General features: G+C 35.0%; 1 protein-coding gene across 5 annotated transcripts in view; it reads right to left on the bottom strand.

Annotated features, from left to right (window-relative positions):
- The window catches only part of TRIM36 (tripartite motif containing 36), a 31236-nt gene that overhangs the window by 4316 nt on the left and 1663 nt on the right, over positions 1 to 25257 (bottom strand). Inside the window, exons 2-10 of one of the 5 annotated variants that reach the window (XM_014544240.1) lie at positions 23385 to 23619; positions 18981 to 19010; positions 15185 to 15205; positions 14070 to 14395; positions 9808 to 9957; positions 8777 to 8872; positions 5821 to 6074; positions 4968 to 5092; positions 933 to 1223 (exon numbers count right to left, since the gene is read on the bottom strand). In XM_014544240.1, coding sequence (XP_014399726.1) covers positions 933 to 1223; positions 4968 to 5092; positions 5821 to 6074; positions 8777 to 8872; positions 9808 to 9957; positions 14070 to 14395; positions 15185 to 15205; positions 18981 to 19010; positions 23385 to 23619 — 1528 coding nt within the window. Of the gene's footprint in view, positions 1 to 932; positions 1224 to 4967; positions 5093 to 5820; positions 6075 to 8776; positions 8873 to 9807; positions 9958 to 14069; positions 14414 to 15184; positions 15206 to 18980; positions 19011 to 23384; positions 23620 to 25257 lie in introns of those variants that run through there. The other 4 variants (XM_014544243.1, XM_014544248.1, XM_014544255.1 and 1 more) reach the window with 4 other exon arrangements.

The following is a 25257-nucleotide window of genomic DNA, read 5'->3' as shown; positions in this document are numbered from 1 at the left end:
AATCCATCCTAAAATTCTATTGGATTTTATTGAGATTCAAGAAAAATCCTTTTAGCCAACTCTATTTATCTGTATCCTCATTTTTTTAAATTAACCACAATGTGCATGAAAAACCAACAGTGAATGAGTACACTTTGAACAAAAAGGGAAGGAAGGACAGACTGCACAGAATACGGAAACTAAGCCACTACAAACGGGCAGGGGCTATGGGGTCTAGAAACCAACCGACAGACCTCTGAGGCAGTGACCAACAGGGCAAAATGTTTTCCCGCAAACAACAATGAGCATGACCTTAGTCTAAGTGTCCCTTGTCCATGCAGACATTATAGTGAACATCAACTAACCTATAAATTATTCCCATTCTATAAAAATCTAAAGACGTCTGTAAGTAGTAGTATCAGTGGGTTTTAACTTGAAAGGGGGAGGGACCGTGGCTGGGGAGAAAGCTATCCACGTGGTTCTAAAATATTCCCATGTGTTAAGGAATCACTGTGTTAGAAAATCCAGACAAGTCTAAATTTGGTTAATCAAAATTCTATTTCATATTATACCAATACATTTTTAAACTATCTATCTAGATTCTATGTTCTAGAGATTTCTATAAACTGGAACAAATATAGAATTATACTATTTAAAACTTGTACGGTAGCATTTATGCCATTTTAATCCCAAATTAATAGCCCTGCTCCCTCAAATTCTTCCTTTCAATTTTTCTTTATTTGATATCAGTCAAAAATCTAATCCTCTCCTCAGCCTACATGGTGAAATTAATGTAATCAGTCCATTTCTAAAACCTAGCTGGGTATGGTTTCCATAAACTTTTACAAATGAGAGCTGCTTTTACTGTAGGTCTATACAGAGACATGGGCTAGTTTATGTTTAGCAAGGTCTCTTCCAACGCTATGCTTTTTAATTCCCAATGGTTACAATACCTGGAGCCGGAGGAGTATGAAGAATCAATTCTCTGCTGCAAGGACTGCAGATGGAACCCTTGTAGGCTCTTACTCTGAAAGCGTAGTTACAGTTACTTTCAAGTTCTGAAATAACTTTACTTGTGCCACAAACTTCTACCTCATTCCAAGACAACATTTCCTGATCTCTATTAATCTTCCGATATTCGAGGACATAGCTATCAGCTGTATCCTTTTCTGGATGGTGCCAATTTATCAACGCATTGTTATAAACTTTGCTCTGTTCCTCATTGATCTCTGGCACATCTATGCCTGAAAAATTATGAAACAGAAAATAACGTTAAAATGTTGCTATTAAAGAATCTGTTTTTCCTCAATAAAAAATGCATTGGCAACACTTAAATGATTTCTGTACCGTTCAACTTTCTAAATCTGTAATTCTATGTATGAGAAAAACAATAATTCCTGTGCATGTGACAGCATGGATGGACACTGCAGACATACTAAGTGAAATAAGCCAAGCACAGAAAGACGATTTTTGTGTAGATGCTGCCAGTATTTTAACTGACTGCATGATAGAGGTATCTCAAATAGCCCAATTCATAAAATCAAAGACTGGAATGGTGGTTACCAGGGGCTGGGGGGAGGGGGAAATGGGCAGGTATTAGTCAACAGGCATAAAGTCCCACTTAAGCAAGATGAACAAGCCTAAAGGTCTGCAGCACAACACTGGGCCTAGTCAACTAGTGTGATGCACACTTACAATCTGCTACAAGCAGATACGCGTGGTAAGTGTTCTTACCACAAAATTTTTTAAAAAACAGTTAAGTAGAGATTTAAAAAGGTACATTTGTGTTTATAACTTAAAAGGAAAAGAATGAAAACTAAGACCAAAAATGGAAAGACTCGATTTTAGCTTTATATTAATTCTGCAAACACTATAAATAAAAATTTCAACTATATGCCTCCAATTTCCATCTACTGAATAACAACCCTTAACTTTAAAATATTAATTTGTGTCCTCCTATAAACAATTCTTTTAATAAACATTTTACTAGTAAAATCTAAGTTTGGTGAACATAGCAAAAAAACTTCAAAGAAACATTATACAATTTTCTTTTATATTTTTCCAAAGAGTTGCAAAGCAATTTAAATAATATTTTCTTAGTATAAACGTGATTTTTGTAAGATAATTAGAAGCTACATAAAACATGCAAAAATATGTTTTAAGTAATTCAAAGAAAATCACTACAATAATTTTGTGTAGATCCTGCTAGTATTTTTCTCCCAGTGGCATTCCACTGTATGGAATGTATCAACTTTTAACTATTTATATGCTTCTAATTTTTCACTAAAAATACAATGGATAAAATATTACCGCTAAGTCATTGTGCATATCCATAATCCTTTTCATAGAATAAATTCTAATAAGTTAAACCATCTGAATCATATGGTAAGAATAAGCTCTAAGAGTTACTACAGCCCTGACCGGTTTGGCTCAGTGGATAGAGCAGTGATGGCGAACCTTTTGAGCTCGGCGTGACAGCATTTTGAAAAACCCTAACTTAACTCTGGTGCCGTGTCACATATAGAAATTTTTTGATATTTGCAACCATAGTAAAACAAAGATTTATATTTTTGATATTTATTTTATATATTTAAATGCCATTTCACAAAGAAAACTCAACCAAAAAAATGAGTTCGCATGTCACCTCTGACACGCATGTCATAGGTTCGCATCACTGGGATAGAGTGTCGGCCTGTAGACTGAAGGGTCCTGGGTTCGATTCTGGCCAAGGGCATGTGCCTTGGTTGTGGGCACATCCCCAGTGGGGGGTGTGCAGGAGGCGGCTGATTGATGTTTCTCTCTCATCGATGTTTCTAACTCTCTATCCCTCTCTCTTCCTCTCTGTAAAAAATCAATAAAATATATATTTTTTAAAAAGAGTTACTACATGTGTACACACACACACATACGCACAAGCAAACCTATTTTTATCAAATCACAGAGAAGTATATGAAATGGAAAGTAGAAGTCTGCTCTTCTCCTTATCCCCCAGTTATACGTAGCAATGTATTAGCATGTCTGGGTATAGTGCATTTATGCAACCATAATGAAATCTAGAAAGTCATCCGAAATATATTTTAAAGTGAAAAAAAGAAAACACTAGGTACAAATAACATGACTAGTATGGCCCAACCCGACATCCCTTTTTTGTTTTGAAACATAGCTTACTAAAAAAAAATGTGCATTCAGGAGAAAATGAGGAGACCATAATCCATCAGCCAGAAATTGGGTGCCCACTTTCCACTGTTGTACACTGTTATACACTGGTATTACCCAAGATTACGCACCTTCAACCTCATCTTTCCAAAGACTGTTGTGGGATCACCAGGGAAGGAAGACTTTGTATTTCTAAGTAAACTAGCATTTATGAAAAAGTATACCCTTTGGGGAGTATAGTATATGAAGTAGAATCAGCATTTCAAAGAGTAACAAATATATACAGTGGAACCTTGGTTCTCAAACTTAATTCATTCCAGAAGGCTGTTCAAGAGCGATTTGTTCGAAAACTGAATCCTTTTTCCCCATAAGAAATAATGTAAGTTGAATTAATCTGTTCCAGACCCCCAAATGATTCCCTCTTTAAACCTTTCTTATATACAATAGATGTCTAATGTGCTGTTTAATCTATAAATAAACATTCTTTTTTTGAATTTATCAAACCACCTCCCACTAGCCTTAAAGGAATCACTCTCAGAATTCGTTCCAGTGGTGGTCTTTCAGGTCAACATGCAGATCTTTGCTTGTTCATATATCAATGTCTCTGAAATGCTGTCACTGGCTATCTGCATTTCATTTATCTAAATCAACAACAGTTTTTCTGCCTCTTCAATTGCCTGTAATCACTGTTTCTTTCACACCCTTAGCAACATTAGCACTCTTGAACCCTGGACCCTCAGATTAAAAGTCTGATGCTCTACCGACTGAGCTATCCGGGCTCTAACATTAGCACTCTTAATGGCCTCTTTATGTTTTAAAATTAAGTATACCTTTCTAAGAATTGTAATTGTTCACCATCACTAAAAGAAAAATCTGAGGAGGGTGAAAAGGTGATTTAAAAAAAGAAGGAAGAACTCTCTTTTGGGGAGCAGCAAAACATAAACATAAGCAAGTCTTATGGGTTGAATTGTGTCTCCCCAAAATTCATGTGAAGTTCTGATCCCCAACACCTCAGAAAGGCACATTCATTGGAGGGAGATGGGGTCTTTACAAAGGTAATTAAGTTAAAATGAGGTCATTAGAGTGGGCACTAATCCAATATGACTAGTATGCCTGGTGTCCTGATAAGAAATCTGGACACAGATGTGTATAGAGGGAAGACACAGGAAGATGACCATCTGCAAGCCCAACAAGAGAGGCCTCTGAAGAAATCAATCTTGCTAACACCTTGCTCTCAGACTTCTAGCCTCCAGAATCGTAAGAAAATAAATTTCTGTTGTTTAAGGCACCCAACTCTAGACATTTTATTTTGGCAACCCTATCAAAGTAATAAAGCAAGGTAAACACAATCATGTTCGTCACTTTTAGCCTGGGGATATCTAGATTTCTACCCTAGAGAAACTCGCATACATGTACACAACAACCATTGATAAGGATGTTCAATACAGTATTGTTTATAATGAGAAAAAATAGAAACAATTTTCTCTCAGTAGGGAAATGACTTACATAATGAAATACTATAAACAGAGTATAGCTTTAAACCAGAACTTTGTGTACTAACAAATATTTATCTTAAACTTAATTTTTTTAAAAAAGCAGTTTACAAAAAAGGAGACATACAATTTGATGCCATTTACATAATGTTTTAAAACACAAACCAATAGAATACAGTTTTGTGTGTGGAAACATAAATGCAACATGATTTTAAGATAAGATGGTTCTGGGCAACTGAAATACCACTTAGTAATATCCATCTGAAGAGAACTTGTGTTTTTCCTACACAATGCAAATATAGACTAAAAGACTGGAGTTCTGCCATTAGTAAAACTTACCACTAGAGAAAAAGGACAATTCTCCAAGAAGTTCTGTTTGTTTAGATGTATTAATAACATAATCTTCAAAAGAAGTCTGGGCCGCAGGTCTAAAGCTCTTCAAAGATTCCGTAGCTTTCTGTATTCTGTATTCAGACAGATATATTTTATGTAAAAATGATTCGTTAAAAAAGACAAATCAGACTAAGTATCTGCAATGTGATAAACAAAAGAAAACCTCACTCAACATGCAAGTTAAAAGTGAAGTAAGCTTTGAGACAGCATGGAGGGACCTGGAAAGCATCGTGCTAAGTGAAATAACTCAGTCAGAGAAAGACAAGTATCACATGATCGCACTCATATGTGAAATCTAAGTAACAAAATAAACTGATGAACTGACTGGATCCAGAGACATGGAAGCATGGAACAGAGTGCGGAATCTCAGAGGGAAGGGCGGTGAGGGGGTGGGGGGAGGTAGGAGGTAATCAACCAAAGCCTTTGTATGCATATGTGCATAACCCATGGACACTGAAGGCCTGGGGCCGGGGTATAGGGAGGGGGTTGGAGAAGGTCAATGGGGGAAAAAGGGGGACATATGTAATACTTTCAACAATAAAGAATTATTTTTTAAAAACTCAGAAAACAGGTGTGGTGCATGGAGAATGGAGAACATAGGGGTTTCTGTACCCAGAAGGCCTGACTAAACAGAAGTCAAGGTTAAGGAGAGCAAGCTGTTCTCTTTGTGGGTCAAAAAAAAGAGTGAAGCAAGAGGTATTTCACGTAACAACAGTATGACAAACTGCTCAGAGCTAAAGGGAACATACAGCAGCATTTAATAAATTGCTAAGGAGATTCTAGGTTAAAAGTAAAATACCTGAGGTGGAGTTGTTTGGCTGTCTGTACGAAGCAAGACTGATCTGTCTCCTTAAGCACTTCTTGAGCATATCCCACAAGTCCATTGTTCTCTAGAAGCCCCTGATATTCTTCCATTTGAGTCTGAAATTTGTCTAATCTTAGTTTCTTTGAAGCATCGATTGCTTTCAAAACACTTGATTTCCTCTCTTCTAGAATTTCAAAGAGCTTTTCAAAATGTGTAATTGCATCTTCTTTAGCCCTCTCTCCATTACACTATTATAAAACAAGCAAAGCATTACTACATCTGCTAAATCCCAATGTCTTTTCACAAAAACAACCAAAATTCAATAAAACAAACCCAAGTATTATAAAGAAAATAAATTCTGTCTATGAAATTTGACATCAAGAAATGATCAGCGAGGTATGATCGGCAACTTTTATTTAGGCGCACTTTGTAATTCCCTAATACTGTACCTTCCTTACACTTTTAATCTCCACAGTTCAGCAATAAACAATGTATTTAATTAAATAAGAAAACAACCTTCAATTTGTATACAAAGGAAATTGAGGCAAAATTAACTGGTTTAACCAAAGACAAGAGAAAATACAATTCTGGAGTTTTTAATTCATTTCTAATTTAATTAAGGAGATATTTTCCCACCTTATTCCAATTTTTTAAAAAAGTAAACCATGACCATGAAACTCAGTAAGATGACATCCTTTACTAAGATATAAAAATGTAGCTATTCAAATAACATAATTTAATTGTATAAAGTCCTATGTGACTTTATGCAAATTACTTAAATTCTTTATGCTTGAGTTTTTCTATTCTGAAAACTGGGGATCAGAGAAACCATTTAGGTTTGGGGGTGGGGGTTTGAAGATAGAAAAAGATTATTTACATAAAATGCCTGCCACAATGTCACATATTCTCAAAAAAACCATTATTTTCACTACAATATAAATATTCCTCTACTTTGTCAAAAAATGATCCTGTCTGTAGTGCTTATAAACATTGTAATACCAATAAAGTAGAGATAAACTTGATTTTGAAAATAAGACCATCAGAGCACTCATTATACTAGAGCCTAAGTAAGAGCCAACAGGAAAAAAAAAAGTCTCCAAGAACATTCTTAAAAGCTGACAATATATTATAGAAGTGCATTGTGCATTTTCCAGTGACTTCTGGACAATATTTATAATGAGAGAAAATTTTTTCCAGATTCCCTTCTCTGTTTCCTAACCCGAGCAGCTGTAAGTTTTTTAAATGGGTAGGACAGGGGAAGTAGAGGGTGATGACATTTGGGTAGTATTTCAAAGACCTATCAAAACATTAAACTCAGAAATATCATTATATGTAGGTAAAAGATTTTTCTTTTTAGCTAAATACATTATAGATAAAAAGACAGTATCACAATCATCACTGAGTAAAAGCCAAGAATATGGGTAAATTCTCTATTGTAGAAAAGTCTTACTGATAAGACTACAAATGCTGCTTAGGTCAAAAGTACAAACTAAATAATTTCTCCAGGACCCTAAGGAATCAGTGTCTACATGAATACCTGATACCTGAGTTCCTCCATTTTCACCCTACTGAATGAAAAACTCCAAGCATGGACTGGGTGCTCCTTATTTCAGAAGGGCGGCATGACTGAGAAACAGCGGAGTAAAACAAACTTAAACTGACCAGCACACAATCCCCGAAGCAACTAATACTCTAGGTGACAACTTGTTCTGTGTTGGGGGATTACACTAATCAGACAAAAATATAAAAACAAAATTCCACTTTTAAATTACATGGGAAAAAAACCACAATCTACTTAGGGTGGTGAATGCAATTAGTAAATATCAGAAAAAGAATATTAAAAACAAAAGCAATACTGGTAATATAGGACTAATTTGCATAATTTCTCAATAATTTTAACCCATCTTTGAAAAAAATTTTCAAGAAGTAGTCTCATACTAAGTCAGGATATTTTTTATATTTCATTATAACTTTCAAAATGATCAAGAATAATTAATGGTTCTTCAATTTATTTCAAAGAGAAAAAAGAAACAGGCATTAAATTAGTAAAGAATATGTGGAATTTTAAAATAACCCAATCCTGGCCTCTTTTATTTTTCTAAATTTGTATTGAAATATAATACAGAAACCGAAAAATGTACATAAGTGTAGAGATCAATGAATATTTGCAAACACACCCATGTAACCAGCATCCAGGGTAAATAAAAGACCATTACCAGTATCCCAGAAGCCACCCTTATAACTTCCGAGGCACTAATCCTCCCGTCCTCAACAATTCCTATTCTGAATTCTCACAATATAGTCCAGTTTCACCTTTTTTGGCAATTTTTATGAATGGAATCACACAGTATACACTCCTTTCTATCTAGCATTTTTCAGTATTATTGCAAGAGTTACCTATATTGTTGTACAAAGTTGCAGATACTCATTCTTACTGCTATTTATATTTCAGTATTGATGAACATTTGGATAGTTTCCACTTTATGGATATTACAAATAATGCAGCTATGAACATTCGAATACATGTCTTTTGGTGAACATATTCAATTATATACCAGGTATATAATTAAGAGTATCTGGAATTTTAAATAAACCTGGTTCTATTCATATACAGTACATTTTTCAAATGTGATGTTAACTTTGTAAAATATAAATAATTGCAAAAGTTATCATTTCCCTTATGTTACTACTTTTGAGACCTAAACTGCCACATAAGAATTAGTCATTCTTTCCGCTGTGCTCAAATATTATTTAATCACTTACCTCTATCACAACACTGATCACATGTCATAGCATTATAATTTATATTTTATATTTGTTTCCCTAGTTCTAGAAAAGCAGAAGTAAAATCTAACACAAGTTTGTACTCCCAACTCACATATTACCCTCAAAATTTTATAAATGAAAAAGTAGTTGTCTAGATGAATATGTAAACCAGTTTATCACTTACCTCTGTTTCTTTCATTAACAAGTTTAGTTCCGAAATTTGACTCTTCACCTGGCTCTCCTTGCCAATAAGGTAATTAATATCCTTTGAAAGTTTTTCCTGTTGGGATATATTAGTAACACAAATAAGCAGAGATAGAAGTTTAATGCAGGTCTTGAAGAACCTTTTTTCTTTTTTCTTTTTTACACAGTAACATCAATTAAAAGATCCATCTTTAATTCTTTGGAACACTCACCAATCAGACACAGTGAGTTTTTTTTATGACTCACTGGAGAGAGAGAGGAAGAACCCTTCAGGAAAAGGAACAAGGTTTCTGAGGACTAGAGGCAAGATGGGACCAAGAAAGAACTGTAGGATATCAAGGACAGAAAGAGACAGACTATCTTGTGTCTTAACCCAGCATTTTACAGATGAGGGAACCGAAGCTCACTGAGTTCAAACATCACAGTCGGTAGCTGAGCTGGAAGCTCCTCAGTGCACAGTAGACTAACCACCATTCCCCAGGCTGAGAGGTACTTCCTCAGCGCTCAGCTACAAGATGACAGCTCCTCCAGTACGTCCCTGTCAGGCCCCTGCTAGGACCAGAAGTATGGGATGCAGGAGGTGGTACTCTTTTTAGCTACAGCAGCAAGGAGAAGAATTTGGCCATTTAAATTGAAGTAGGGCTTGGTTCTAAAACAGCTTAAATTAGAAATACAAGAGAGGCTAGAGAAGAATAGATGACAGAAATCAGAAATATGGTTTAAGGTCTAAGAGCACCAGGGGTCACTCCCAGTAAGCTGTAATGCTTAGACAAAGTCTCTGGTCAATGGCAGCCTTTATTTGAGATGGCTCCAGTTTTCTCTGTCCTCAGACACAGGTAGTCTGTGTTTATGTAGTCTTAGTTTTAACCATTTATTCATAGGTCTCCAAAAAGCATAAACACCAGTAAAACAGACCACATAACAAGCTCATGATTTTATAAAGCAAAAGTTAAAGGCATAAAGCAAAATAAAGAATCAAAATGTAGTTCCAAAAATAAACACAAGTCCTACCTTTAAGGTTTTGTAGGCACTGCTCATAGTGGTTACACGGTGATTGGAATGATTACCACCACCCAGCTTACAGAGATGACAAACTGGCCTCCTACATAATTCACAGTACATGTTGACTCTCTCCGTTTCATGTTCTGGGCACATTAAAATCTATCGAGTAAAAGAATAAAATTGTGATTTAGGGTCATCATAGCTCGCAGGGCAATCAAAGTCCCAAAATACAAAGATCTGCTTTAGAAAATCACTAAATAAAGCCATATAAAAGATAACAGGGTAAAAAGAAATAAAAGCATTTGGTATATCATATGAAAAGTCTCTATATAAGAATGACTATTGATCAATTTCAAATGGTCAATTAAACATGTATATATTATTTACCCTAAACTTGGTGATAAGATGGTGAAAATTTCATTCCTATCAGACTTAAGTAGAATGTTTGACCAACTTAGAAAGGCTCTGACCACACTAATGAGGCAACTCTTTCTTAAATATATATTTTATTGATTTTTTTATAGAGAGGAAGGGAGAGGGCTAGAGTTAGAAACACCGATGAGAGAGAAACACTGATCAGCTGCCTTCTGCACACCCTCTACTGAGGATTGAGCTCGCCCTTGACAAGAATCGAACCTGGGACCCTTCAGTCTGCGGGGCCGTCACTCTAACCACTGAGCCAAACTGGTTAGGGCACTGACTAGGCAACTCTTAATAATTATAATCAATATTTTTATAAATTACCATAACAGATAACTTATGAGAACCCAGGGCCTCACTATCCTCACAAGAAATCTGCTACTAGGAGAGTCTTGGAACACTTTATAGGCTTCCAGATGTGTTTGCTTTTACATATTAACCAAATTTAGAATTGTGTCCGAGTTAAATTTCTATCTTTTATTCAGTAAACTATCATTAGAGGTACATTTGAAGATTTATGTAAAATAACTATTTTCATTGGGAAGGGCAGATTTCTTTAGACTAGTGCAGCCGTGGGCAAACTACGGCCCACGGGCCGGATCCGGCCCGTTTGAAATGAATAAAACTAAAAAAAAGACCGTGCCCTTTTATGTAATGATGTTTACTTTGAATTTATATTAGTTCACACAAACACTCCATCCATGCTTTTGTTCCGGCCCTCCGGTCCAGTTTAAGAACCCATTGTGGCCCTCGAGTCAAAAAGTTTGCCCACCCCTGGACTAGTGTGTTGATGAAATCAGAAAGGTGTCCATGCTTCTGACAGTTTAGATTTTAAGCAACTATAACTGCTCTGATCATTTAGAAAGAAAGAAAAAAAAAGTCCAATATGAAAGTCCTAACATCAATGTGCAGGTCCTGGAGAAAAACAACTGGAAAAGATTTCACATTTTTTAGCCTGTCCACGTTCCTACATTCTCAAAGCCACTACATTTAAAATAAAATATAAAGTTTGGCTTTCTGCAAGAAATGATCATAAGAACACAAGGCTATAGGCCAGCAATTCTCAACCTGTGGGTCGCAATCCCTTTGGGGGTCGAACGACCCTTTCACAGGGGTCACCTAAGACCATCGGAAAACACATATATAATTACATATTGTTTTTGTGATTAATCACTATGCTTTAATTATGTTCAATTTGTAACAATGAAAATACATCTTGCATATTACGATTCATAACAGTAGCAAAATTATAGTTAAGTAGCAGCAACGAAAATAATTTTATGGTTGGGGGTCACCACACATGAGGAACTGTATTAAAGGGTCGCGGCATTAGGAAGGTTGAGAACCACTGCTATAGGCAAATATTCTATAGGATAACCTTTTTAAAATTTTACTATATTGAATAACACTAACAACTTAAAGAGGGGAAAAATTTTTTTCTCAATGTAACCTATTCCTACTTCTTCAGTTTTCTCTTATAAATGTTTTATTATATTTGGAAACAAATAATAAGACTGCAATTTTACTCAAAATTTCATGAGTTCTTAACTCATAAAATGCAAGCCTCATATAATTTATTCAATAATCATCGATTCTTTCATGATGGAATTTATTAATCAATTTATTAACTTTAAAAAAGACAGTAAAACACCAGGTTGAAGTCATAAATTTTAAAATGTATGACCTTGAGTATTTAAAAATGACATAGGAACATAGCAGAGGATTGAAAACTACCTAATAAATCTTACCACACTGACATAGTTATAAAAAATTTATTCAAAACATGGAAGCAAAGATTTTGTTTTAATCTACCAGTACACTACACTACATTTAATACAATGTAAATACTCAGCTCATAGTTTCAAGATTAACTTTTGTGTTTCTTTTTTCCATTTTTCTATTACAAGTTAAAGGTTTTATGCTCAACAATGTAAACAGATTTTCATACACAATAACTAAATTGTAAGGAATAAAAACTTTAAGAATCAATTATAGTTTTTTTAATCTATATAAAACAGAAAGTATAAGTGAAAATAACAAAAATCATTCTGCTTCACAGTCACAGAGCAAGGCAAGCAATACATAAAGTTCTTTTGAACATTATTATAGAAATTACTCAGAATATTTAACCGGTTTGGCTCAGTGGATAGAGCATCGGCCTGCGGATTGAAGGGTTCCAGGTTTGATTCCGGTCAAGGGCATGTACCTTGGTTGCGGGCACATCCCCAGTAGGGGGTGTGCAGGAGGCAGCTGATCAATGTTTCTCTCTCATTGATGTTTCTAACTCTCTGTCCCTCTACCTTCCTCTCTGTAAAACATCAATAAAATATATTTAAAATAAAGAAATGCAAATTCAGATACTATATAGTACATATCACGAGTTTCAGGATATTAGGCTGTAATTACACTTACTTATTCATAGTACAATTTTAGCTAAGAAGGTCAGGGAAATGTTTCCTAATCAAATCTTTTAGATAATTATGGGTTTATCATATTAAAGCACAAAAGCCTATCAGCTTTAACCATTTTAAACTTTTTTTTTAATTACAGTTGATATGCATTATGTTAGTTTCAGATGTAACCCCCCATGATTAGACATTACATAACTAATCCATCTTCCCAATAAATCTCAAACCCATCTGACACCTTAGTTATTAGAATATTATTGACTATATTCCCTATGTTGTACTTTACATCCCCATGACTATTCTGTACCAACCAAATTATACTTCTTAATCCCTTCATCTTTTTCACCCATCTCTCCAACCCCCCTTCCCATCTGGAAACTATCAAAATGATCTCTGTACCTATGAATCTGTTTCTGTTCTGCTTGTTCATTTTGTTTTTTAGATTCAATTGTTGATAGGATAGATAAGTATTTATTGCAATTTTTGTTCATATTTTTTATCTTTTTTTCCTTCTTCTTAGAGAAGACCCTTTAACATTTCATATAATACTGGTTTGGTGGTGATGAACTCCTTTAGCTTTTTCTTGTCTAGGAAACTCTATCTGTCCTTGGATTCCCTTGCTTTCCATCACTTTGAATATTTCTTGATAATCCCTGTGGCCTGCAAAGTTTCTGTTGAGAAATCAGCTGCCAGTATCATCTGCAACACATGGGTGTGGGACCACTCCTTTCCTTGTCTCTGCCCCTCCTACAAGTCTCAATGTGGCTTCTTCTTTAGTACCCTAGTTGTAGGACTTCCATTCAGCCAGATTTCAGGCGGTTCTAAGGGATGGTTGTTATGCAGTTTAGCTGTAATTTTGATGTGGTTGTGGGAGCAGGAGAGTACCGTGTTTACTCTATGCTGCTTGCCATCTTAGGTCCCTAGTTAGGACCAGAAGAACCTAACCATTTTAATCTTAAAGAGCACATCCAAGATCACCTTCCTTTTATTACTCAGAGTTATCATTGTGAACATTCACGTACTATTTTATTACATTGTACTATAATAAAGTGAACCATAACATTGCCATCTAACCTATGAGGATGTTTAGCAACATACTAAGTAACTCCAACTATTAGGCCTTAATTTTTTTTAAAAAATATATTTTATTGATTTTTTTACAGAGAGGAATAGAGAGAGAAACATCAACCAGGCACCCCCTGTACACCCCCCACTGGGGACGTGCCCACAACCAAGGCACACGCCCTTGACCGGAATCAAACCCGGGACCCCCCAATCTGCAGGCCGACCGCTCCATCCACCCAGCCAAACCGGTCAGGGATAGGCCTTAATTTCTTATACCAGCATTGAAGTTCTTTTCTTTCTTACTGTTAAATTCTAGACCTGCAATAATTCCTTTTCTAAAATTAAGTTTAATATTCCAACAATAAAAACTTCACTTACCTTGGGTCTAAAATTAGTGGTTGGGCCCACATACTCATGTTGGGCTTTTATAGTACCCCAAGGATGATAAATTTTAAAGCATTCATTGCAGTAGCTTGCACTACAGTCCATGCAACTTTTTGTGGATTCTTGAGGTGGTGGTTTACAAAGATCACACATAATGGCTGTGGCTGCCCTGGCTGCCTGCCGATATCTTTCAACAATAGTTTCCAAAGTGAAATTTCGAAATAGACCGTTGATTCCTCGCTCTCCAAGATCCACATCATGCTCACAGCCAGGACAAGGAAAAGTAGTTGTCTTAGGCGTCAATGAATTGCGCTTCCAGCCTGTGTAATTAGTAAGTCCTTGTTTAGTTACATTGGTAGGAAAATGAACAGAATGAAGAAAAAAGGGAATGCTGTTTAATGGAGATATATATCTACAAATATATTCCAAAACTATAATACTCAATTCATATTCTGAATCAATTATATTCTCAAAATGCATTTTAAAAAAATATTTTCCCTTGGTAAATAAAAGACAGACACAAGGTATTAAAGTTATTAAAATGAAAGAGGAAAGAAAAATATTCTATAGTAAATCCCATATAAAAACCATTTTAAATCAAACAGATATATGGACAAAATATATAATACAATACTACAAAAGTTCAGGATCTTTTGAAATTATATGATTAACATTTATAGTTATTTTTATATATCATAAATAATTTTATATATCAAAGAATTTTTATATATCCAAAAGAAGTTGACTTCCATTTAAATGAACACAACATTGGCTGTGTGATAAAGAATGATTCATACATAAAAAAGCAGGAGTCCTTAAACTGGGGCTCCATGAATAGGCTCCAAAGAGATCCAAATAGTTTTGCAAACTATTTGCAATTATATGCAAATTTTGCATCTATGTTTATGCATATTTTCTTTAAATAATATATAGCTTTTATTAGATTCTCAATTTGTTAAGAACCATTGCAATAGAGGGTTTCCCGTTGTAGTATTGTTTTATCTGGGGATATTCAGTAGGCAAAATCATTAGTTAATTGAGTACAATCTATAAAAGAGTGAAAAGCTCATTCATAGACCTAAAATCTAGTGACTTTAAGAAGGACCAACCATTTAGTATCTTCTTATGACCTGAAAAAAAGAATCATTAAGGTTACTTTATTCAATAAGCCAAAAGTTACCCAAGAAGTATTATGAATAATTTTCCAATATATACACAATACAATGACCTTAAACATCACACTTTAGTTCAGTATTGTCCTGATTTTAACAAATCAAGAAACCAAGGCATAACAGTCTTTATCCACAGGTTCATAAGAATCAAGGGTTGTCCATTTAACATCAGAGCATGCATACCATAGTCCCACCTTTCATTTATAAATCTAGTCTTAGAGTATGTAATGTTGGTTGCCCATAAAATAACTACCTAAAAATAAACACAACTTCTTAAACTACAGCTTTCTTTCATACTGCCATGTATCCAGTACCAAAAATGAATGGTTAAACTTAGTATACCACACTTAGAAAAGGTCTTTAAACAGCTATATTAATATTGCCTTGGCACATTACTACCATCACTGAAAAGACTTTTAAAAAATTGTCTGGCATGATATATGTACAGGTAAAATCTGGCAATCAGGGGGGCAGGAGTGGGGAGCAGGAAGGTCAATGGGGGGAAAAGGGAACATCTATAATACTTTCAACAATAAAGAGACATTTTTTAAAAAATTGGCAACCAGTTCACAATATTATTCATCTAAAGCGACTTTACAACATGCTAGATGGCACTGAGCCCTGAAAGCTACTTATGTAAAAAATATGCAGAATGTTTTTAATATCTCCATTTAAAGATATTTTTGCCTTTATATTTTTAAACACACACCAAAAAAAATACATAAAGAAGTTACCCCATAAAAATCTGAAAATGCTTCATAAAATATATTCTTGTACTAATTCTAAAAACATGCACTAAAGTTCAAGATGTTTCACAACACAGCAGGCATATAATGAAATAAGCAGCAAAGCTGGTTTTAAAACACATGCCAATGAAAATTTCACTTAGTGAAAAAAACAAGCTAAATAATTCTGGAAGTGATACAGTGCAGTGGTCAAGTTTAAACAAATGGAAATTCACACTTAATTGCATGCTTCCACATATGAACTAGATGATAGAACTTAAAATGGTTAACTAATATGAACATACAAATTTTTAATGGGTTATTGGTTTTATGAATTGAAGTTATGATCAATTAAGTAATGGGATAAAACAAAATTAAATTATGATAACAAAATCATGCTTTAACATGTACACTGGTGATATCCAGATTTGGGCAATTTCCAAATAAGTTTCATCCCTTTTCTGTAAACCTCTTTTAACTTATTTTTATAATAAAAAATAAAGTGTAAAGCATCATACTAAACTTCTTAAATCAGACAAAATATCTTGTTTATTTTTCTAAACAGATCTTAAAAGCTCTCACACTTTTTTATAAATGCTAAAAAATCAATACATTTTGTTTCACCTGTCTTATACTCCGACCATTGTTTTCATAAAAACAAAACAACAGCCCTAACCGGTTTGGCTCAGTGGATAGAGCACTGGCCTGTGGACTGTAAGGTCCCAGGTTCGATTCCGGTCAAGGGCATGTACCTCGGTTGCGGGCACATCCCCAGTAGGAGGTGTGCAGGAGGCAGCTGATGGATGTTTCTAACTCTCTATCCCTCTCCCTTCTTCTCTGTAAAAAAATCAATAAAATATATTTAAAAAAAACAAAAAGCAAACAAAAAACCCCCCAGAATATATGTTCAGGGCAATAAGGAGAACATCTAAGGATATTCTGGGAAGTAATTCTAATGAAAAAATTCAAGAAATGGAACTAAGACTAAAATGTAAGAGAGTTAACTTTTTACTCTCTTTAGCTGTGCTAATATAGTTAGTAACCATTAGCCAAATGTGGCTATTGAACTTAAATTTAATTCATTCAAATTCTCATGAGGCTAGTGGCTACCATACAGTATGGTGCAGGGTCGAACATTTCCATCATAGTAGAAAGTCCCATTGGATAAAACTACTCAATGGTCCTAGCTGGCTTGGCTCAGTGGATAGAGCGTAGACCTGCAGACTGAAGGGTCCCAGGTTCAATTCCAGTCAAGAGCACGCATCTCAGCTGCAAGCTCCTCCCTGGTCCCCGCCCTGGTCAGGGTATGAGCAGGAGGCAACCAATCAATGTGTTTCTCTCACATAGATGTTTCTCTCTGTCTTTCCTTCACTCTTCCACTCACTCTAAAAAATCAATGGAAAAATATCCTCAGGTAAGGATTAAAAACAAAAAAACCTGCTCAATAGCATGATATCATGAAAAAAAAGTAATAATGACTTAGAAAGGTAAGGAAACAATGTAGGCCAAGAAATGTAATTTTATGTCAAACTGTATTTGTGGGGCCAATAATATACCCAAATGATTTAAATACTGTCACTATGCAAAATCAATTATTTTCCCACATATACCTTTAATTCAAAAACAAATTAATCAAGTATAAATCAATACAATTTAAAAACAAAGGCCACAAAAAAAGTTCTTCAAATTGGTTTATACCAAATCCCCCCCAAAGTCAGCTTTCAGTCATGTTTTACCATTTAAATATCAAAGTATTTCAAAACAAAGAGAGTCAATTCATAACAGGTTCAAAAACTCTGCTAGCTGCATCCTTTCCCACATTCTGGCTAGAAAAAATTTCCCCACTGTTACCACCTGGTAGTCAGTGGCCTACCTCTCCACATACTGGACATTCATGTTGGGCTTCTTGGTGTTTGGCAATGGACTGATGTATGATATTACCAGGAAAAGAATGTTTCTTTTCGTACATTCTGACCATCTGATTCCTACCAGTTATATTTAATTTTTTAGTTTTATTAGTATTTTCAACTTGCAAAACCTTTTTCTCAACTACTGCCTTAATAAAAAACAGGTAATAAGCAATGAGCTTTTAAAAAGCAAATTGCTCCTACTTTTCCTCCTAATTGCTGAATTTCAATATTTAAAATTCTCAGGGACTCACTGAAGCCTGGTAAGAGAAAAAATTACGTGTGGCTTCTAAAAGTGACTGTAAGATTTTAAAATCAAGACATGTAGAGGAAGGTAAGGAAGACAGAAAAGGGATAACATTTCAGATGTTCATTTTCTCTAATAAGACATAAGGTATCACCAGCATTTCACAAAAATATCAGCCAATTTTACTTTAAAGGTCAACTGGAGTAAAAAACACTTTTTAAAAATAAGATAGGTTAGTCCATCTTTCATACAGAATCAAATACTTCAGAAAGCCTAAAAAAGCAGTGTACATTATTTACCCACAAATGGGTAAGATCCCTATGTTACAACTCAAATACTTTAAAATGTTAACAAATAAAAGACACCATGTTTTGCATAAAACAAAGACTATGTTTTTAACTACAAAAATTATCAACATCTTTAAGCAAATCTTTAAATACAGAAGTAGTGGCTTATTTAAACCTCCCCAAGGTAGCAATATGGCTGTTAAACATAGCTTTGTTCCACTAAATAAACGTAAAGGATTTAAAAAAAAAAAGGAGGGGGTCATCTGTAATAGTATCAGGAAAAATTAAAATTAAAATTAAAAGCTAACAGTGGTATGCCATTTTCTTAAAAAGTATCTTGTCATACATATTGTCAAACTGCAAGCAGTGCTCCCTTTATAAACATCAGAACTTGCTTGGAAATTTAGTCCTGTTGACCTTTAAGTCATTTCAGCCCAATTTGTTCACTTTCGACAAAATTTTGAAGACTTGACCACTGATGTTTACAACCTTATCTATACAGGGTTATTTAATTTAAATCTAACACTATACTGCCTGCGGCCACACAAGCGATAAAGCATTTTCTACCTCTCCACCCCAAAGATCTCCGTTGTGATGCTGTGAACAATGAACAGAAAGCTGGATTTAGAATTTAATTTAAAAGAGAAGTTTCACAATTTGTTAACAAAAGATAAAGCAGTAACTGTTCTGCATATAACACAATTATTGAGTTAACAGTAAAAAAAAAAAAAAGTGTTTTTCCTGGTACACATGGTAGTTATGAAGCTATCACTGTAAAACATTCATCAAGCTTATCTTAGAGTTCAGAATTAATCAGTACTGGTATAGCAATTAAAAGACCTACACTTTATCTTATAGATTTGTATTTTTAAATAATCATATTTCTGGTAACCATTGAAAATACAAAGTAAAATCAAGCATTTTTTGTTTAACTTTTTTACTGCTGTAAATAACACTAAATAAACATTACTAAAACCAACTAGATCTTTCTGACAAAAGGAAATACAAAATAGGAGGAAAGTCTACATATATATGATTAAAATATATAGTAATATAGCTTTTTTATTGTTACATAATTTAATATGTAATTTTTATATACACAAATCTTACTCTCCTTTAAAGGCACTTTAACCTTTAAAATCTTGTCAAATGTCCAATGCAGTGCGATCCAAAGGATCATGGGAGCCTAAAGTGTAGGCCACATATTTTAAATTTCCCAGTAACCAGAGAGAAAAGAAACAGGTGAAATTCACTTTAATAATGTTATTTAACCCAGTATATCCAAAATACTAGCAATTCAAAATGTAACCAACATAAAAATTATAAAGAGATTATTTTATATTCTTTTTTTTTTCATTCTAGGTGTTCAAAATTCAGTGTGTATTTTACATATAATTCAGATTAGCACATTTCAGTGCTCAACAGCCACATGTGGCTAGTGGCTACTGTACTGGACAGTCCCGACCTAATTAACCCCTTAATAAACCAATGGCAAACTCATTTTTAAAATTCTATTCCTCCCACATCAATTACTCAGAATAGGGTCTCTGGTTTCCTTCTCAAACATATCTAAATGATGAAAAATTATTTCTTAAAAAACTTACCCATGAATTTAGGTTTGAATCTATCCAAAGAAAAGTTATAGGCAAATGCCCCTCAAATGGAGGGTAACTATTTTAAAACTGGTGACTGTGAGATAGGAAATCTTAAAATTTGCATTAATTTGCTAAAAACCTCCAGAACTGACTATACTTGGAGCCTTCTCACCCTCTAAGTGCTCTATCTGTATCTGTTAACTTACTTTTTACATTCTTGATGGACGGTGTTCTAATTATTGCATCTCTCATTTAGCCATGTCTCATAACTAGCAGGTAACTTAAATATTTGGCAAATGAATGAATGCAACTGGTACACAAAGAGGCACAGCCCTTCAGGGTGAGAGATTACATGGAAGATGATATAACAAAACTGGCCTGACTTACCACCCCAGGCAGAAATCCCCTCTACAATACCTGCTAATGATGGTCACCCATCCAATGTTTAAAACAAAAACTCCAAACACTCGTGGCCCAAAAGCTGGATGGGTCAGAGTCAAAGATGTGTTTTGGCTGCCCTGACCCTACGTTGAGCTTGCAGAGTGTTTTTAAATAATTTGAATTGACTGCCAACATTTAAAAAACAGACTTTACATCAAAACACTATCAGGTTTTTGTTAGGGGAAAAAACTGTAAATCCAACGATCTGGAATTCCCAAACTCATATGAGAATTCACTAGTGCCAAACGGCTACTGCTCCGTTAGACAAGGCATCCATTCCGGTCTCTACAGTCCCAAACCACACCCACTATCTTCAGCAGGGCTGGCCAAGAGTCAGCTGGCTGCTGACACTTGGGCCACTGGTTTTCTTATAGTAGAGTTAATGAGAAAGTGAAATATTTATTGTCTCTATGCCTATATCAAAGAATTAAAATGACAGAGGTCCTGTATTTATTTTTCTGGGGCCTGCTTCATTAATGTACCTATTTGTCCCCTGCAATATGGCATCTAAATTTGACCTCTATGAAAAATCACAAATTTGCCTCCAATTTAAACACTTCTAGTGACAGTGATCTGACAAAATCAGGCAGCCCATTTCATTTTTGGACAGGCTTAAGTGTTTGTTTTCTCTCACGTTAACTTGAAATCTGCCTTCGTATTTCATCGGTTCCTTGATCTGGAACCTTTGCAAGGAAGATGCCCAGGGTTCTGTTCTCTTCCACAAGACAGCCATCATATTCTGCAGCTGTCCCTTCTCCAAGTTAAATGTTCTTATTTCCTATAACTGTTCACAGAAAAGTTTTCTAACTTCCTCCCTTCACGACATAACCCAACTTAATAGAGTTCTTCCTAAAGAAGGGGGAGGAACATCTCAGGAATTCTGTTTGATCTAGACAGAGTCAAGTATGGTGGTATAGGTCTCTTCTTCTGGAAAAAACGCCATTATTGAATATAAGTCGTATGGCATGCTTTGAACAAATCTTGCAGCAGAGGTGTGTCATTTAACATCCACTCAACACATATTTATTAAACATCTATTGAATATTGTGGTAGGTAAGTTACTGAAAAGAGAAATGGTTCACTGTATTTCATCTATATCTCATTCCTACTTCATATTAATCACATATAAAAACTAAACAAGTCTTAAGATTAGAAGCCTACATAAGATACAGGATTTCATAAAATACATATGTAAGCACAATCGAATTATAAATAGAAATACTAGTACACAACTAAAATTCCCTTTAATGGCCTGTGCTAAATATTAACAAACAAAAAGTAAATTTTCCTTGGCCAGTCAAGCAGGGGTCCCTAATTAGTCAGTAAGGATCTAGAATATCAGGCTGTTACTGTCTGTCTTCCCCTCCTCAGTGTGCCAGTTTCCTAGGGATGGAAACAAAGTGATGACTTCACAATGAGCATAACCCTCTCGGACCTCCTACTCCCTGCACTCCCAGTTACCTAATGCTCCTTGTTTGCATACAGTCATGCGCTGCATAATGACAGTTTGTGACATAGACAGTGGCCCCATAAGATTATAACGGCCCTGAAAAATCTGTCCCCTAGCAACATCATAGCCATCCTAGCACAGTAGCACAACACATTACGTGTTTGTGGTGATGCTGGTGTAACCAAATCTACTGCCAGTCATGTAAAAGTATAGCACATACAATTATGTACAGGACATAATACTTGATAATGATAATAAATGATTATGTTTATGTTACAGGTTATATATTTATTGTACTATACTTTTTCTCCTTAGAGTGTACTCCTTCTACTTATTAAAAAAGTGTCCTGTAAAACAGTATGCCATATTACACCAGCAATAGTCTCATACATCTTGTGTTTTCTGTGTCTCTTGATCACATCATTATCTCTTGTATTTGATTTAATCTCGTGTTGTTTTGTACAGTAATGTCATGTACAGGACCGTAGCCTAGAAGCAATGGGCTCTATAATAATGTGTAGTAGGCCTGTGTAAGTGCACTCTATGATGTTCACACAAGCACTAAAACGCCTAATTATACCTATATAGTCATGTGCCATCTAATGATGGGGATCTGAGAATGTATCCCCATCATTGGGCAGCACATGACTGTATATGTATAATTTTTATATGTGCAAAATATCTTAGTGTTTACCATTTGAAGAAAAATACATGTTTTTTAAATAGCATAATACTAGTCTTACAACAAATCTACTCTTATCCACTCTTTGATGGAGCACAAAGACATAAATGTCACCCAAGGAGACTTTATATCACAGCATAGACCAAAATAGATGGCATTCCCTAAAATCTAAATAGAGAGAGATGTTTTTCTGATAAGAAAAGTTTTCTTACAAGATTAAAAAGTTACTCCTATACTATAAGAGGAAGAAATGAACAGAGAGGAGGGAAGGATTAAACTTAAAACCTCAAAGATCAAATTAGGCAGAGTTGAAGCCCTGAAGTCTGATGCTATGGCCACTCAAGCACTCTCCATACAAAGAGCATGCCTAACATGATGCTGTGGTATTTCTACCCAACCTAGGCCTCCCTTGGTCCTCACTACTGACTTTGGCCCTTCATTTTTCAGTGGCCCTGTTCCCAATGATTACAAATTAATTTAGATCTGCATTAATCTTACTATGGATGTCCAGAAGAAAGTAACTATCCCAACAGGAAACAATTTAAACATTGGGTAAATAATAAAGGTACAGTATACTAGTATATGCTATACTTCTCATTAGACCTACTTCTATCATTATTACAGAATTCCACTACTATTTAAATAATGACAAATGTTATGAAGATTAACAAGAAAAAAAAAGAGCTCATTTAACTAAAGTTTTAATTTATTCACCTGGAAAGATTAACCCTGAAAAATGACAAAAATAATTTCCTTCCACAGTAATCAATGAAATTCCCCGACCCCAATGTTCTACTACATACCTGGTCTGTTAATCCTGTCAATTTTATCCAAGCTAGGGGAGGTGACCCAAAGTCGAGGACTGCTCTGATTGGAGTTGTCTGATCCCACGTCATTGAATGAATCATCAAGCGTCAGTAAGAGTTCTTTCACACACTTATGACAAATATTATGTTGACAAGGGAGAATCAACGGGTGGGTAAACAGCTCCTTGCATGCTGGGCAAATGAGCTCTCTTTCGATATTCTTAATGGTAACCTTAAATTGAAAAGAAATCAGAATCAAAGACTCTTAGTGGGTAAATACATGAACATGCTTACACCTCTTGTAGAAGTACATGTGCTTACCTTTCCAAAAAGAATTAAGAAAGATTTATTTTTAAGTCTGAAGTTCCTTTTTGGCTATGAAATATTGTACCATTAACTCCTTCTCAACACCCAATAGCCTAGAACTGAAGTGACATGACATGGTAAAAACTGAAGTATGAGAAAAATTAGCAGAAAATATTAGGAAATCATAATATTTCATCAATTATGAAGCTATTCAAACCATCACTAACTTACTTTTTTAAGATTTCAGTGAAACCTTAAAAGCAGATCACTTCAATAAAAATTAAGAATATAGCACATTAACTTTGTGAGTAGCAAATAACAAGAGCTGGTCAAAACAAAGCTAGCTAATATGTTCATGGAACCCTTCTTGAAATCTGTTGACAAGGTGGATTATCAGCAATTCCCTGCATTAAATGTGACCAATGTCATGCACATTACAGCTGCAACTGTAATGGAGGTAAAATGCTTGAGGTTCTCATGCTGCAATAGCAAAGCAGTTATCTTAAAAGCATGCGATAAATATTGAAAGGGTGTAGAGGCTAGAAGGCACCATTATAAATGCTTTCAATAGTACAAGCCTGCATTATTTTCAATGGGGGAACATTTAGACTCTTATCACAACTAAAAAGGTTTGATGACCTCATATGAGTTTTCCCATCCTTTCCCTAAGCAGTTTTTCCCCCCACATATACCAAACTTCAGGGGCTAAGAATGCCTGCAATTTTAGTGATAGTGCAACATTAAAGTACTCATAACCTTGTACAATCATTTCAACTCCTGCAAATGCACAATTACAACTGAATTGAGCCACTTATTTAAATTAAATAAAAATGCATGCTATTCTATTCCCCCTAAAGTGACAAAAAGTGCTTTAATCCCTGACAATAGCACTACAGCCAACTGTCTCAATGGGTCTTTGTGGCATTTCTTGCTGCATCACTCAATAAATACAGGGTGGGGCAAAAGTAGGTTTACGGTTTTCCGTATGGAAAAGAATACAATTAAAAGGTAATGATACAAGAATAAACTGTTTTATGTACTCAGAACGGTAAACCTACTGTTGCTTCACCCTGTATTTAATAAAAGCCCACATTATGTCATAATTTGAGTAAACTGGGAAAGACAGCCACACCTCACAATTCACATCAAAGAACAGGGAATACTTACATCCTATTTCATTTTCCAAGAAAATTGACAATTCAAAGGGAAATATTGTTCAGAATGTCCAACGTAGGTTCACACACCCCATTTTATGGGAGGTTTACTTCCCACCGTTAGATCTAAATTCATCTCCATTTTTCTTGTACATAAGGCACTACACAAGCTTTTTAAGCACGATGTATAAAAAGTAGTTTTTTACCCGGAAGATAAATTAGTGTTCATTTTACATTCATTGAGGGGGAACCACCTGATGAAGAGAAATGTGATGTGGTAGTTCCCACAATTAAGCTAGTTCAAAATAAACGAGGTCCGACAGAAAATGAACAAGTTCTTAAGAATTGCCTATCCGACCCCTTCAAACAAAACCACTGGCACCCCGACAGCGGCCAGAGGGAGCCGGCGG

Source organism: Myotis brandtii, unplaced genomic scaffold (genome assembly GCF_000412655.1).
Source record: "Myotis brandtii unplaced genomic scaffold, ASM41265v1 scaffold1105, whole genome shotgun sequence".
Taxonomy (NCBI): domain Eukaryota; kingdom Metazoa; phylum Chordata; class Mammalia; order Chiroptera; family Vespertilionidae; genus Myotis; species Myotis brandtii.
This window is presented reverse-complemented; position numbering and strand designations above follow the sequence as displayed.